We start from the raw sequence: 17,480 nt of genomic DNA, 5'->3' as shown, positions 1-17,480 counted from the left end.
TTCTTGGGCTTACTGTCAGGGCCTTATTATTTCTCTAGGAACTTATTTTCTTTGTGAGTTGAAAAAATGAGTGCCGTATCTAGTTTTATAAGGATACAAAGCCATTAACAAAAATACGATATTAGCTATCACTTTGTGCCCTTGAAGTGTCTATTGTGACTAACATTTGTTTGCTTATATTCCAAAAAGTGAAGGAACAAAAATTTCATGCATGATATACTTACTGCCGCTCAAAGATGGGTTTGCTTTTGTTCTAGGATTCATTTTGGAATGAAAGGCTTCCTCGTGATTAATCCAGTTAAGTCTAAAAATAAAAATGGACTTTCTCCTGTTTTTGAAGTGAGGCTCACCAAAGATCTGATTTGTTTCTTTGACTCATCAGTAGAAATCAGGTAAAAGATTGAATTAAAAATTGCTTCAGCTGCAAAACTGCAAAGTTGGCTCTGCAGTTGGGTTTGGGAATGTCACATGTGAAAATAAATAAATAAACAAAAATTTTTAAAGTAGTTTATAACTGATAAAACGTCATTTCAAAAGATTCTTCAAATAACATGTTTTGTTAGGGTCGTCATTGTTTGGCTCTGTAACTCTTATAAGCTGGTTAACATAAAGTGTTTGTTTATATCAAAGATCATTTTAAATGACACTTTGTGAATTGTAACCAGGCACATGATTAATGTGTTTTCTATTCCTTTCTATAGGAACTCAGCAGAAAGCCAACAGAGAATAAGAATGATGGAAGAATTAGATGTATGTTCACCTAACTTCAGTTCCTCAAGAGCAGAAAGTGAAGTGAAAAAGCAGAGAGGACGGATGCTGTGTGACGTGTTAATGGATCAGAAAGTGTTACCCGGCGTGGGAAACATCATCAAAAATGAAGCTCTCTTTGACAGTGGTCTCCATCCCGCTGTTAAAGTAGGTGTTAAGTAGTTTTTAAATGATTTCTATATTTTTAAATACTGTGAAGGGACCAACGTGGAACACTTAAATCGGCGTGGCAGTAACACATTCTCCCCAGACAGACTTCCGGGGTCTTCGCTCACGCCAGCTTCTCCGTGAGGCCAACCCTGGCCTCTCTTTTAAAAATTGCTGTGTGCATCCCTGCCACCCACTTCTTCCTCCCAGGCTTCCATAACTTGCTTGCTTTTTATTTTTCTCCACACCACTGATCACCTGATACTTACATGTTATATACATTGTTTAGGATCTGACTTCTGCTAGAACACAGTCCCTTAGGAGGAAGGTGTCTGTTTGGTTCGTTGATGTATCCAAGTATCTAGAATAGAGTGTCTGGCATTTGGAAGGCATTAAAGAAATATTTGTTGAATGTATGAAAGAGCGAAGCTCACAACTTTCTTTTACTATCTGGCATATTAAAGTCACACTCTACACACACTCATATATTCCTATTTGTACCTGTTCATGACATTAGAAAATGCTGTTTTGGTGGAATGGTAAGAATGGAAGTCAGGTAGCAGAGAATAAGGAATAAGTGATTGGTGAGGAAATGGAAACAGAACTTAGAGTGATTGTTAAAATAGCTTAGATTGGAGTGAAGGGAAAATATTAGACTGCTGGATGGAGAAGTTGGGACAAGAACTGGATTTTTAGGGGTTTTTTTTCTTGTTCTTCAACTGGAGTGACATGAACTTATTTATATGTTGGGAAAAAAAAACAAACTGGCCGAGAGGGAGAGGTTAAAATTGTTAAAAAAAAAAAAAAAAAGGAACGGTGATTAATAGGACCAAGTTTTAAGAAGGTCAGAGCGGTTAGAACTCAAAACCAGGTGGAAGGATACATATATTTTAGTTTCCAGGGAAGAAAGCTACATTAGGGCTTTTATCCAGACCCAAATAGTCTCTATTAAGTAAACCATCTTTTACGTGATTCCAAAGGTACCTATTTATTTTGTGTAATTGCTTCCCAGAGAGTTTTTATAAAATTCAGATCAGTAGGAAATAAGTTTTCAAAGAAACCAGTTAATAATTGTTGTAGATTTGGTTCTGTTTTTTGACACTTGGAACCTGCTTGTCAAATTTCTGTAATATGGGAATAATGAAACAGAATTTTAACACTAATGAGCTTATGAGCTTTCTAAAATCATCTAGAACTCTATGGAAAATGTTTTTGAAAAAAGTACCCAGAGTGTTGTTAACCAGAACATTGTTGTTATCTTTGATAAACTGACAATTTACTTTTTATCAGTACGTCCAGCCGGCCGTAATGCGTGAGGGGGTTAAAAATTAATCTTTCTGAAGCTTAGCTATTAGCCCCCTAAAAGCACACGCACAATGATTGAAAAAGTATAATCTAGCCTTTTAAGATGTGACTGAACGTAGTACATAAGATGTGGTAAGAAATAAATGAATTTGAGAAGTACATATGTTTTAAACTTTAAATAAATGAAAAAATAATACTTTTAGAAGGATTATGTTGATTAGATGGTTTTAGATTTTATAGGCACTGATAAATTTGTTTCTGTTATATAAAGATATACATATGTATTCCTATACACACAACAAAGGTGAGTCTTTAGAATTTCTTCTGGAATTACTATTGAAACTACATGTGCCAAATGATAATGAATTCTGCAAAGGGTGACCCTGAGGTTTATGCTAGGCTGTGTCACAAAAAAATTCTTCAGCAAGTTCTGTTTCTGAGTTCGTCCATGTGTTAACATGTACTTTAATATTAAAGCATGTCTATAAATTCATATCTTTTTAAAGCTTGATAGTGACCTTGGTGAACATCTACTCCTGTACCTGTTTGTCCCTTCTTTCTGGTCTTTTTTTTTTTTTTTCCTTCCCTTTTTCTCCTGCAAGGCTTTTCAAGGTGGCTGATAGGCAATGCTGGGACTTTGAAGATGTCCAGTACAGAATAGGTATTCAATAAATATTTGAATTTAGAATTAAAGTTTATAAGATGGTATTTTTCTTTTTTGAATTTTTCTAAAATTGAGGTATAGTTAATTGGCAATGTTGTGTTAGTTTCAACTGTACAGCAGAGTGATTCAGTTATATACATATATGTATTCTTTTTCCGAATCTTTTCCATTATAGGTTATTAAAAGATACTGAGGGGACTTCCCTGGCGGTCCAGTGGTTAAGACTTTGCCTTCCAATGCAGGGGGTGCGGGTTTGATCCCTGGTCAGGGAGCTAAGATCCCACATGTCTCGTGGCCAAAAAACCAAAACATCAAACAGAAGCAATATTGTAAAAAATTCAATGAAGACTATAAAAATGGTCCACAACAAAAAAATGTAAATCTTAAAAAAAAATAAAGATACTGAGTATAGTTCCCCATGCTATACAGTTAGGTCCTTGTTGTTTATCTATTTTCTATGTAGTCGTGTGTATCCATTAATCCCAAAGTCCTAATTTATCTCCCACCCCACCCCCGGCTAGCCCCTTTGGTAACCATAAGTTGTTTTCTATGTCTGTGGGTCTATTTCTGCTTTGTAAATAAGTTCGAGAATGGATGGTATTTTATATCTGTAGTACCATCACTTAAAAATATACACGGTTAATAACACTGAATAGATATATGAGTTTTAGAAGAGATGCATATATTTCAAATCTATTTCAAGTTCTCTTAGGTAGAACTGGCAAGTGGTATTGTTTTTCTACAATAATGAACAAATTATGAAGCTCTCCTGAGTTGTTTTTCTATTTTAAGGTTTGTCAGTTAACAGATGAACAGACACATCACCTTGTGAAAATGATACGTGATTTCAGCCTTCTTTTTTACAGGGTAAGAGCAAAAATTTTTCAACTATGTAAAATGTCAGTTATTTCCCTTTGCACCAGAAATGTCAAGGCTGTATGTAGCCATCTAGTGGTAAGAGCATAGAGGTGCAATAGGGGAGAGTGACATGTTATGGGCATAATTAACACCTTGAAATTAGGTCACAGGTCGGTCCAAACTTGTCTAACTCTAATTATATTAAATTATCTTTACACTAAGTTGGGGGACAGCTATGTTAGCATTTTACTTACTTAGACTCTTGTTCTAATTTTGGATATATAAAAGTAACATATAGGTAGCCTAGAGAGAGATTCAATACTTTGGGATAAATATAGACTTCAGTTCAATCAGATTTTGCCACTTACCTATCAGTGTGGTTAATGTTATTTAGGTAACTTAATTTAGATTTAGTTTCCTTATCTGTAAAACGGGATAATAATACTTCTCTATCTACCACAGAGACTGTTTTGAGAATAAGTCCTCACTAAACTGTAAATTTCGAAAGTTGTATATATACATATATATGCATATATAGAGTTAAGTAAACACATTTTGTCTTTAAACGAAGTATCATAAATATGTCTTTTTTTCTCTACAGTCCATTTCCTGTATTCAAAATGTTTGTTTTTACTACTGTTAGAAAGTCAGGTATTGTAGGCTTCTTCATTAATTGGCCTAAAGTGTTAATGAGCCTCTTGCTTTACATACCTGTCCTGAGTATCGATGGCTATTTTAATATTACATACGCTCACTTATTCTTCTAGGGAAAGATGATTACAGATACCTACCCATTTTCTGCTCAGATTAAGATGGGCATTTCAATACTTTGCTTAAATTAATATGAGTTGTTCCTGTAATTTTCAGCTTCTAATATGATCCACCATATTTCTGGGCTTTTAAATTTTCACACTGCTGATGTAAATCCCTAACATTCTCTTTGTAGGAGCTTTAACTGTATGTGAGTAGAATAAAACTGTGACAGAGAGTATCAGTGTCTTTTGAAATAGAACTTATGCCAAAACAGAACATGTTCGCTGCTAAGATGGCATTTAAATTTTTCTTTTTCAGTGAGTCTGTAAGATTAAAAACAAAAAAACTGTCCCTTTTCAGGTCAACAAAGAAGATGACCTTGTTAAGTGTTTCTCCCTAGGAATAAATTCTTTGACTGTTGAAACAAAGTGAGCAGCTTCGGTGTTCTAAAAATAATCAGATTTAAAGCTAATCTAGTCTTTTTCTTATAACCATATAATTATGTTTAAATATAAAAACCTTAAAGGCATGAAAGACATTTTAAATTATAGAACTTTTATATCCCATTTAGATAGGAGGGTAAAGCCATGCAAAGAACAATTTTGAATACTAGTAAGTTATACAATAATGACTTAATTATTTCACACAAATCTTATTTGACAAATGTTGCTGAATCTTGTCAATACCTTTTTCTCAAATGAAAGAAAAGATTATGAGGACATATGTATAAACATATGTACATTTTTAACAAATTATTTTTAGAAATGACTTTCAAGAATATATCTTTCAGTACTATTTTGTAGATAACATTGTAATGTTTGTTTGTTTGTTTCTAGTGCCACAAAGCAGGATCTGCTGTCTCTAACCACTATAAGGTTTACAAGCGTCCTAATTGTGGTCAGTGCTGCTGCAAAATAACTGTGTGTCGCTTAGGGGAGAATAAGAGAATGACATATTTCTGTCCTCACTGTCAGAAGGAAAATGCTCAACATGTCGACATATGGTGAGAAATCTAATTTAAACTTTACTGTTTGCCCTAATTCTCTAATAAAAACGCTATTAATAAGAGAACATAGTTGAATAGCTATCAGGCTATTAAGAACAGAACAGAACTCACAAGTATTTGAACACTTGGAAGGAAATAGTAAATAATATCATCCAAAAACCAGAATAAGCTGAAGATGCCTTACGAGCCTCTTCTGAATTCAGTAGAAAATCTCTGACTTTGATGTTAATATCCAGGCTTTGACTTTCATCTCATTTGTAAAGTGATTACCAGGAGGTGTAGTTTTGTCAATAATTGGGAAAATGCGAGTATTTGCTAAAGTCCTTGCTTTTGAAATAATATTATAGAACATTAGCAAGCTCTCTTTACAAAATTGCTGTCTTCTTGGTGAAATAACCGACTACTTACTAAGCACATGTGTGGTGATTCAGCCAGTGGCTGAGTAAGTCTGTTCCCATTCTGCATTCCAGAGCTGGGGAAGTAACCACAGAATGGGCTCAGGGACCCACTGTGGGATGAACTTGAACTAAAATCCCATTGATCACCTGACCTCCACAAGCCCCTACTCTGACTGGCAGAGCACAGTGGCGCTTTTGGGTCTCCTGGAATTAGTGTCAGTTCAGAACTAGTGTCCAGTAGTCCTCAAAGCTTTGACAGTTTCCTTTTCCACAGTGTACTTACCCCGGTAAGAGGCCATAGGTCCCTTTGGCGAAGGCTGGCTGAAATATTAACAGTATAAAGGAGCTGAACTATATGTGATTACAAGCCAAAATAATCAGTACAGACATGAAGCACATAAAGTGCTACAAAAGTTTGGGGGATGTTAGAAGTTTATAGGTATACAAAAGGTTGGGAAGATCTCATGGAAAAAGTGTAATTTGAAGTTTATTTTAAAGAGATAGGGGGACGGGGTCAAAACGGCGTACTACGAGGATGCGGAATTTCCGTCTCCTCACAACTAGGGCACCTACCAGGCACCGGTGGGAGACCACAAACATGTAAGGGGACGGGAGGAACCCCCAGCGACCGGTTGTTTCAATTATACTTTTATTTCTCTTAATGTGTTTTTTATCATTCTAATTTTATTTTGGTTTTTATTCTTTGATATTGTACTGCTCCTTTTTTTCTTTCTTTCTTTTTTTTTTTTTTTTAACCACACCATGAAGCTTGCGAGATGTTGGTTCTCAGGCCAGAGGTCAGGACCAAGCTGCTGTGGTGGAAGCTCTGAGTCCAAACCACTGGACTAACAGAGAACCTCAGACCTCAGGGAATATTAATCGGAGTAAGGCCTCCCGGAGGTCCTCATCTCAGCACCAAGACCTGGATCTGTCCAACTGCCTGCAAACTCCAATGCTGGACGTCTCAGGCCAAACAACCTGTAAGACAGGAATACAGCACCACCTATCAAAAAGAGGAAACAAACCAAAAAAAAAGATGAAACCACGGAAAAATATGTTACAGATGAAGGAGCAAGGTAAACACCTACAAGACCAAATAAGTGAAGACGAAATAGGCAACCTATCTGAAAAAGAGTTCAGAGTAATGCTAGTAAAGATGATCCGAAATCTGGGAAACAAATTGGAGAAATTACAAGAAACAGTTACCGAGGATCTAGAAGAAATAAAGAGCAAACAAACAGTGATGAACAACACACTTACTGAAATGAAAAATACTCTAGAAGGAACCAATAGCAGAATAACTGAGGCAGAAGAACAGATAAATGAGCTGGAAGATAAAGCGGTGGAAATAACTGCCAGAAAGCAGAAAAGAAAACATAATGAAAAGAATTCAGGACAGTCTCAGAGACCTCTGGGACAACATTAAACACACCAACGTTCAAATTATAGCGGTCCCAGAAGAAGAAGAGGAAAAAAGGGGGTTGAGAAAATATTTGAAGAGATTACAGTCGAAAACTTCCCCAACATGGGAAAGAAAATAGTCAATCAAGTCCAGGAAACACAGAGAGTACCATACAGGATAAACGCAAAGAGAAACACACCAAGACACATATTAATGAAACTATCAAATATTAAATATGAAGAAAAAATATTGAAAGCAGCAAGGGAAAAGCAGCAAATAACATACAAACTATTAGAGCTAATCAATGAATTTGGTAGAGTAACAGGATACAAAATTAATGTACAGAAATCTCTTGCATTCCTATACACTAATGATGAAAAATCTGAAAGAGAAATTAAGGAAACCCTCCCATTTACCACTGCAACAAAAAGAATAAAATACCTAGGAATAAACCTACCTAAGGAGACAAAAGACCTGGATGCAGAAATCTATAAGACACTGACGAAAGAAATTAAAGATGATACAAATAGATGGAGAGATATACCATGTTCTTGGACTGGAAGAATCAGCATTGTGAAAATGACTATACTACCCAAAGCAATCTACTGATTCAATGCAATCCCTATCAAACTACCACTGGCATTTTTCACAGAACTAGAACAAAAAATTTCACAATTTGCATGGAAACACAAAAGACCCCGAATAGCCAAAGCAATCTTGAGAAAGAAAAACAGAGATGGAGGAATCAGACTCCCTGACTTCAGACTACACTACAAAGTTACAGTAATCAAGACAGTATGGTACTAGCACAAAAACAGAAATATAGATCAATGGAACAGGATAGAAAGCCCAGAGGTAAACCCATGCACATATTGTTACCTTATGTTTGATAAAGGAGGCAAGAATATACAATGGAGAAAAGACAGCCTCTTCAATAAGTGGTGCTGGGAAAACTGGACAGCTACATGTAAAAGAATGAAATTAGAACACTCCCAAACACCATACACAAAAATAAACTCAAAATGGATTAAAGACCTAAATGTAAGGCCAGACACTATAAAACTCTTAGAGGAAAACATAGGTAGAACAGTCTATGACATCACAGCAAGATCCTTTTTGACCCACCTCCTAGAGAAATGGAAATAAAAACAAAAATAAACATGGGACCCAATGAAACTTCAAAGCTTTCGCACATCAAAGGAAATCATAAACAAGATGAAAAGGCAACCCTCAGAATGAGAGAAAATATGTGCAAACGAAGTAGCAGACAAAGGATTAATCTCCAAAATATACAAGCAGCTCATGCAGCTCCATATCAAAAAAACAAAGAACCGAATCCAATAATGGGCAGAAGACCTACATAGACATTTCTCCAAAGAAGGCATACAGATTGCCAACAAATACATGAAAAAATGCTCAGCATCGCTAATCATTAGAGAGATGCAAATCAAAACTGCAATGAGGTATCACCTCACACCAGTCAGAATGGCCATCATCAAAACATCTACAAACCATAAGTGCTGGAGACGGTGTGGAGAAAAGGAAGCCCTCTTGCACTGTTGGTGGGAATGTAAATTCATACAGCCACTATGGAGAACGGTATGGAGGTTCCTTAACTAAAAGTAGAACTACCATATGACCCAGCAATCCCACTACTGGGCATATACCCTGAGAAAATCATAATCAAAAAGAGTCATGGGCTTCCCTGGTGGCGCAGTGGTTGAGAGTCTGCCTGCTGATGCAGGGGACACGGGTTCATGCCCCAGTCCGGGAAGATCCCACATGCCGCAGAGTGGCTGGCCCCATGAGCCATGGCTGCTGAGCCTGCGCGTCTGGATCCTGTGCTCTGCAACAGGAGACGCCACAACAGTGAGAGGCCCGCATACCACAAAAAAAAAAAAAAAAAAAGAGTCATGTACCACAAAGTTCATTGCAGCTCTATTTACAATAGCCAGGACATGGAAGTAACCTAAATGTCCATCAACAGATGAATGGATAAAGAAGATGTGGCACATATATACAATGAAATATTACTTGGCCATAAAAAGAAATGAAATGGAGTTCTTTGTAGTGAGGTGGATGGACCTAGAGTCTGTCATACAGGGTGAAGTAAGTCAGAAAGAGAAAAACAAATACTGTATGCTAACACATATATATGGAATCTAAAAAAAAAAAAAGCTTCTGATGAACCTAGGGTCAGGACAGGAATAAAGATGTAGACGTAGAGAATGGACTTGACATGGGGATGGGGAAGGGTAAGCTGGGATTAAGTGAGAGAGTAACATTGACATATATACAGCACCAAATGTAAAATGGATGGCTAGTCGGAAGCAGCCTCATAGCACGGGGAGATCAGCTCGGTGCTTTGTGACCACCTAGAAGGGTGGGATAGGGAGGGTGGGAGGGAGATGCCAGAGGGAGGGGATATGGGGATATATGTATGCGTATAGCTGATTCACTTTGTTATACAGCAGAAACTAACACAAGTTTGTAAAGCAATTATACTCCAATAAAGATGTTTAAAAAAAAAAGAATTTTGGCTAAATAAATGAGCAAATAGACATTATTTACTTGGAAAGAAGGAGCATTGCCACAAACCTTGAATCATTGATGATAACAGTGGCGGAGCCAAACGAAGTCTCCAAGTTTGTTAATTAGCAAAAGTTAGTTTTACAGGTAAGATGGGATCAACTAGTAGGAATCAGTAGTAGTTCTGGAGATGGCTAATGTCTTACCTGAATCAGTAGATTAAGGACTTTTTAATTGATTATAGCATAATTAGGATGGGAACTGAAGAAACAGACGTGAAACTTGTGTAGTGTAATGGGCGAGAGATGGTTCCCAGTCCTGAGGTCAAGACACTGGAAATGGAGAGAAAAATAGGTACTTTAAAAAATTTTAATGCCAGCAAGTATTGTGAGAGGTTTGCTATGGAGGATAAAGCAAAGAGTTCCAGGCCCAAAACCAGAAATTTTCACTTTATAGACGTGGGAAAGACGGGTAGAATGGAAGAGATAAATTAAGTTTTGGATATGTGGACTAGATAGTCCACATAGGGTGGGAAGTGGGTGGGAGATGATGGCTTGAGTGTTACTACCCGTGTTCTTAGTTGAAGTATTAAAGCAAGTTCAGTTCACTGAAAAAGTATATAGAAAAGAACAAAGGAGGAGGGAGGCGCCATCTTGTCTGTGGAGAGCTCAGGGCCCTGGGATGGAGATGACATGGTCCAGATCCCCATTATGTCTTCATAAATATATTTGCAGCTATCTTTTTTTTTTTCTCCTTGTTCCTGTGTTTCATTTTTTTCATCACCTTTCATTATTGATTACTTTACTCTAAACCACACCATATCCCCTTTTTCTCAGCTTCCTCATCCCATTTTACTATCATAGAGATCCGAAATATGTTTAAATAATGTTATATTACACAGATTTACGGGTTTCTTATTTTTAATGTTATAGGTGTACATTTATTTGATCAAAAGTGTATAACACTGGATCTGGAAGATAGAGTACATTCAATATATATTTGTCTACTGAATAAGTGATTAATGTTCCATATGTATTTGTTTTCTGTGAATTGATAGCTTTTGAATTTTTAAAAAATTCTTCCAGATTATCAAGTAAACATGTTATTTATCATAAAAATAAGATCATTGTCAATTCCAAAGGGTTTTTGAAACTAGGATTCAAAGCCTCAAGGGTTCCCTGAAAGAGACTTGGGAGTTACTACGAGTTAGGGAGGCCATGCTGTACTGGAAATGTCCTGGGCCCTGCATTCCCTCCTCCCTCCTGACCTAGTTCTGTTCTGTCTAGGCATCCAGCTCAAGACTCATTGCAAAATAAGTGTATACAAAATAAGACATTTGAAAACCAGTAATATTGGCCCCAGTCTTAGAGATTTCTGTAATTAAGTATATTCAATTCATTTTCTGGATAAGCATTTGAGCACTTTTTATATTGACTAAATTTTTTCACTTTAAAGTCATTTCAAATGAAATTGAAATATGAGAAGCCCAGTAGTAATGATCTAAATTCTTGTGTTCCTTCAGTCACTAAAAGTTTACTTCACCCCTTCCCGAAGTCCTCCCCAGATTTTTCCAGTTTTCATTGATCACACCACACTTTGAATACCTATACCAGTTATTGTTGGCTCTCCTTTATATTACTAGCTAGCATAATTTACATGTGTGAGTATTGTTTCCTTAAGGGGAAACTGCATTTTTCTTTGTTTGTTACTAGAGTCTTTATAATTTCTGTTTCACTTTTTCATTTCTGTACTGTTTACTTTCTTTCTTAAGGTCTGCTATATCCCAGGTACTGGGAAAACAGAGAACAGAGAATACAGTCACTCGAAGTGCTCAGGGTCTAACGTGGGGAGTCAATAGATCATTAGAAGCCCGTGATGGAAATGCTGCAACAGGGCACATTTGTGCTAACGGCAGTGGAGCTATAGTATGGATGAGGAAACCTTGAAATCCACCTGGGAAGAACAAATCTCTCTGAGGAGGTGAAGTTTGAGCTTAGCGTGGGAAGAAATAGGAACTCATCACAGACAAGAGGCCGGAAAGGGATTTCCTGAGAGAGAAAACAGCCCCTGACAAGGTGCATGGGGAAACGCCCTGTACACTCAGGAAGCTGCAGGAGAGGAGGGTGTTTTGTTCCTATAGGAAGACGTATTTATGTCTCTAGAAGCCATCTAGTTTGGAAATGTGTTGAGAGCTGGTTGCTAGTTAATGAGAATTTAGTGTTGTTTGCAAACCAGTCCTTAAGGCCGAGCTGACCTGGCAGAGATTTTTCAGGGGGCTGGAGCAATTATAGGGCATTTGGGAGACGTGAAGAAGATCTGTGGTGGGTTAATCTTGACAGGATAGCCCTGCTTGGGGAAGAGAGTTTGACTACATAGTTGTCATGTTTAAAAACATAATTTACAAAGGACTCAAATTTTGACTACAATGAAGGATACCCAATGCAAATTATCTTAAATTAAAATGGGAATTTATGGGTCATGGAGCCAAAATAAATGTTGGGGTAATTTCATAGCATCAGTGGAAAAACTATAAAAACCCACGTCTCAGGGACTGGAACTCCCAAAGGTGACCTTGCCTGGGCTGCCCACAGATGGAACAAGTGGAAAGAATACAGGCAGGTCTAAGCTGCTTCCTGCTTCACCCTCTCATTTCAAGTCTCATGGTAGCAGATTCTCTCTGGTTTCAGCAGGAGAAACACATTCTGGGGGGCTTCCAGGAAGTACTGTGGCTCCCTGACTAAGGGATCAGAGTAGACTGTGGCAATTGACTCAGCTGAAGTAGAATTTGGACAGATTGCTGGGCTTTACCCCGAGGGTGCGATTCACAGGTCTGGGGAGAGGCCTGGACTCTATATGACTACTGAGTTCCCACGTGGTGCTGGCGCTATGAGCCCAAGGACCTTTCTCTGAGAACCACCAGCCTTTGGGTCTCTCTCCCTCAGCTGTCCCTGCCCTGCGCCTCTACCAGGCTGTCTGTGGGTCAGTGGTGGGTGGCGCCTGTGTTGAGTGCACTCGCAGCCCAGGCCATAACGTCCCCTAAGAGGAATGGAGCAGAATCGCTTGTCCTGGAAGTTTAGACAGTGCATCTGCTTCCTGTGCCAGGCCGGCAAACCGTCCCTGGGCACCGAGCAGGTATGAGCTGGTGCTGGCAGCACGTGGGCCTTGCCCAGAGAGAGCCCCAGGACTGACACCAGCGACAGTGTCCTCAGCGTCCGTGCAGCTGGAGTGACTGCCCCCACTCTGCACCCTGCTGCTCCGATCCACAGAGGACAGCACAGCAAGCCGTGGAGGCTTCGTGAGCTTCTAGATTTGCCTCTGCAGCAGAGCCTGCAGGACTTGCTGGTGGACCAGTTATGAGGGTAAGAAGGGTTAAGGACGGCTCACAGGTTTCTGGCCTGATCAACTGAGTGATGCTGATGCCATGTACTGAGATGTGACAAACTAGCAGAGTTGTGGATGGGGGCAGGAGGTCCTGACTTATTTGTACTAGTTTCCCATGGCTGCCATAACAAGTTACCACTAACCTGACAGCTTAAAGCAACAGAAATTTCTTCTCTCACGGTTCTGGATGCCAGAAGCCCAGCATCGGTTTCATTGGGCCAAAGTCAAGCTGTGGGCCGGTCTGTGCTCCCGGAGGCTCTAGGGGAGAATCCATTCCGTGCCTTTTCAAGCTTCCGGTGGCTGCCAGTGTTCTTCATTTGTGGCTACACGACTCCTCACGTCTCTGCCTGTGTTGTCACGTTACCTTCTCCCCTTCTGCCTCCTATCATATCTCCCTCTGCCTCTCTCTCATAAGGATACTTGTGTTTGCATTAAGAGATCACCCTGATAATCCAGAATCATCTCCCCATGTCAAGATCCTTAATTACATCTGCAAAGATCCTCTTTATAAAGTAACATTTACAGGTTCCTGGTTTTGTGACCCGCTGTCTTTAGGAGGCCATCATTCAGCCCACTACAGACAGGTTAAGGTTGGAATTCCTGTTACACGTCCAACTGGAGATTGGAAAGAATTTATTAGTAGGCGATTAAGAAATGGAGCAGTAAGGAGAGAATGCTTCCAGAGCTTCTTTATGTAACAATAAATATCTCCTCATGGTTAATGAAATTTATAGGATAGAAGATGAAAATGGTTAAAAGTTGGAGCACATTGAAAATCTGAAGGTTATTTAAATTGTGTTTACTTAATTATGAATAAATGTATGATGCTGCCTCAGAGTAAGTTAGTAGAGGGCAGGGATTAGGTGAAGTAAATTCTATAGAAGGCCTGGTGTTCCATAGGAATAAGAAATATTTTTAAAAATTTATTTTATTGAAGTATAGTTGATCTACAGGGATAAGAAATATTGAATGGCATTAAAAGTCAAGGTAAGTAAAGATAAAAAAAAACATAATGAGATGAGTCTTACTTTCAGATTTTCTTATGCTATTTATGATTTTACCAGACAAGTCTGAATTTTAAACCTGTTATAATTATGCGTAGGAGCAAAATGTTACAGAAGACAAGGCTACTTTTGAAAGTCAAAGAACTCATGTTCTGAAACGTAAGGTACAAAGCCTTTACTGAAAGAACTTTTTTTCAATATTAATGTTTGGAATCATGAAAGGAATCCATGACACTGCATTGGCTGCTAAACCACGTGATGTGCTCTGTAGCCCCAGAGCCACGTGCTAAAGAGCAGGACTGTATCAGAGCTTTAGACAGGCATTTCCTGTAACAGTACGGAGTCATTCAGGAATTCCCGCGTTACAGATCATAGATCGGTTGATTTAGTGCCCAGCAGATATTGAGAAATTCCAGAGGCACACGAAGTAAATGTAAAACTTGTCTCATCTTACATTCAGTGCTCTAATTTCTACATGACTCATTTCCTCCCTAAGTTGAATAAAGATATTTTAGTTTTGCTTTGGGAAGAGTCCCACTTACTTAAAAAACTAGTTGAGGGCTTCCCTGGCGGTGCAGTGGTTGAGAGTCCGCCTGCCGATGCAGGGGACACGGGTTCGCGCCCCGGTCCGGGAAGATCCCACGTGCCACGGAGCGGCTGGGCCCGTGAGCCATGGCCGCTGAGCCTGTGCGTCCGGAGCCTGTGCTCCGCAACGGGAGAGGCCACAACAGTGAGAGGCCCGCGTACCGCAAAAAAAAACAAAAAAAACTAGTTGAGAAATGCTCCCTAGTGGTTATGTCAAATATTTTTAGTTAGTTTAAAAAACACACACACACACAACTCTTTGACTCTAAAACTTTTGTTATTTCTGTCTTTAAAAGCAATCAGCAGGGCCCAAGTAAAAACATTTTATTCCGAGAGAGAGAGAACTTCTAAGCAATAGTAAACATGTAGCGTTTGGGTATTAATGGTTCTGTAATTGTTTCTAAGATATCCAGAATGTATAAGAACAAGACAATAACGAAAGTGTTAGTGATTAACTTTAGAAGTTCTCTTATAGCAGGCTGCCAGCTAGAAATACTACAGTCAGTTGGCCATCCAGCAGAGGGGGTCATCTTATGGACTCTGTGGCCCGGAAGTCTGAAGAGCAGTGGACATGTGAGGTCTGTACGCTAATAAATAAGCCGTCTTCTGAAGCATGTGATGCTTGCCTGACTTCAAGGCCTACGGGTAAGAGTGAATTTTGATTCTGAGTGCCTTCCATTTCAAAGAGGGTTAATTATACAAAGTCAGGTACATGTCTTGTTCCGTCTTGATATTTCATAACGAAGTAAAATGCTCTCTTTCTGAAAGGTTTAAAGGAATTGCCAGCCTTTGCATGTAAACGATGCTGACATTCTGTTGAGCACTTTTTTTTTTAACGGGGGGGAACACGCTTGTGCTAAAAGAGTATGTGCCGTTGTATCTCAAAAAACTGAGATGATCACATCTGTTCTCTACTGTTTCTAATGAATTATTCAATAAAGCTTTGTTTTATGCAGATTTCAGCAACTTTTGAGTTTGTTATTCAGTCCAAGTGTTTCATAAATTGAAAGGGAGGATTTCTGTAAGAATATCATTGCAGGTGGAATAGGAAAATGCTGAGTTTTTTCTCTTCTTTAGCCTCCTACCCCTTGTTATTAAAATCTTTACCCAGACAATTGTACTGATTTCATTGAAATCCTTCAGAATAACTCTTCGTAGCTCACAATTTCGTGTGTGCAGAGGATGTAGAACCTCAGAAGAAACCTGTGATTAAGAGCCATCTCACTGATGCAGCTTCTCCTGTGTTCTAAAAGTGTTCTTTCTTTCTTCAATTAGGGGAGAGAGTTCATTCTTCTGGACCCCCCATTGTGTGAGCTGTCATGTTGTGTTGTGTGCGCTGGGCCAGAAATGCAGGCATCACCCCATATACAGCTTTGCTAGTAGCAGAAGGGACTGTGTCTCCTATTTCTGTCCCTCCCTCTGCAGTATCGTTCAACAGAGAGCCCTCAGAAAACCCCAGTCTTAGGTTTCCACATTTATTCTGACATTCTGAAATGCCTTTACACATCTTAATTATTTTCTTGTTATTTTTTTCTGAGTATGAAAGGCAGATAACTGCACTTTAGAATAAATTACAGATTCTAAAATCCTAGGACGCTTTTTTGAAACATATTTAATAAATGTAAATCTTTGTAATTCATCTTTACTTAATTTTAATAGGCCTTTCACTTGGTCTTGTCATTCACAGAAGCATTCCTGATAATCTAGATATAGGCTCTAACTGCTGAGCGAAAGCTTTGTGGGGTGTCACCTCTTATTTACACTGCTTTAATATTTGGCCTAATAGCAACAAAATTGATAGCTCAGTAACCTTTAAATGCTTAAACATAACATAAAGCATAACAAGTAGAAATCTTTATTAAACCCATCTCTGAGTCCCTGGAAATTTTGCACTTCATATGGTACTTTATTTCCTAATCTGAAGGTGGTTAACTCTGAATTGCTCAAGCTAACTTTGTATTATTAGTTCTATACATGAGGTCACTGTAATAAATGAACTAAATGTTTTAATCAAATGAAAAGATGTTTCAAACAGTCAATGTATTTATAGGAATAATGCAGAATTACTGGTCTCTCCTTCCAGATTCGGCACCCAAGAATGAAGAGAATCCTATCGCCTTTAACAGTTTAGTGAAATACCCTTGTAATAGCTTTGGAAAACCAAGGACGGAAGTGAAGATCAACAGGAGAACTGCATTTGGAACTACAACCCTTGTTTTGATGGATTTCAGCAATAAATCCAGTGCTTTGGAAAGAGAAGAAAGCCAAAACCAGATACTAGATGGGGAATTTCCAAACCCTCCTACTAACGTTTGTTTTAGTGATACAGTGCACCCCTCCAAGGAGAGAACAAACTATAGAACTCAACTATCTAACAAAGTAAACATATCATCTATGGTCTGCTCTCCCTCTGAATTATTTAGTCCAGCATATAAAAGATTAAAAACAGCCCACTGCTCATCACGGGATCTCAAAAGTGGCAACCCTGGATTTTCTAACAGGTATGATGCTTCTAACCTTGCTCTTTAAGCTATTTGCGTAAGTTTTAAGAATGCAGAAAGATCATCCATTGCTGAGGAAGCTGAATTGATCTTGGAAATGTCAGTCAAACCCTGAAAGACTGTTACAGTAATTTGCCTCCCTTGCCTCCTCTAGCTTATAATATTAGAGAAGGGAAGGG

General features: G+C 38.6%; 1 protein-coding gene across 2 annotated transcripts in view; it reads left to right on the top strand.

Moving 5' to 3' along the window:
* Positions 1-17,480, top strand: part of NEIL3 (nei like DNA glycosylase 3) — a 42,680-nt gene that overhangs the window by 16,442 nt on the left and 8,758 nt on the right. The window contains exons 3-8 of one of the 2 annotated variants that reach the window (XM_022570806.3): positions 258-392; positions 702-915; positions 3,677-3,751; positions 5,332-5,498; positions 15,276-15,445; positions 16,884-17,301. In XM_022570806.3, coding sequence (XP_022426514.2) covers positions 258-392; positions 702-915; positions 3,677-3,751; positions 5,332-5,498; positions 15,276-15,445; positions 16,884-17,301 — 1,179 coding nt within the window. Of the gene's footprint in view, positions 1-257; positions 393-701; positions 916-3,676; positions 3,752-5,331; positions 5,499-6,667; positions 9,707-15,275; positions 15,446-16,883; positions 17,302-17,480 lie in introns of those variants that run through there. The other variant, XM_089903561.1, reaches the window with a different exon arrangement.

The sequence above is a fragment of the Delphinapterus leucas genome, chromosome 21 (genome assembly GCF_059928025.1).
Source record: "Delphinapterus leucas isolate spDelLeu-1000000601 "Yukka" chromosome 21, BTC_Dleu_Yukka2, whole genome shotgun sequence".
Classification (NCBI taxonomy): Eukaryota; Metazoa; Chordata; class Mammalia; order Artiodactyla; family Monodontidae; genus Delphinapterus; species Delphinapterus leucas.
The sequence above is the reverse complement of the archived record's forward strand: the minus strand, read 5'-3'. Positions and strand labels throughout refer to the sequence as shown.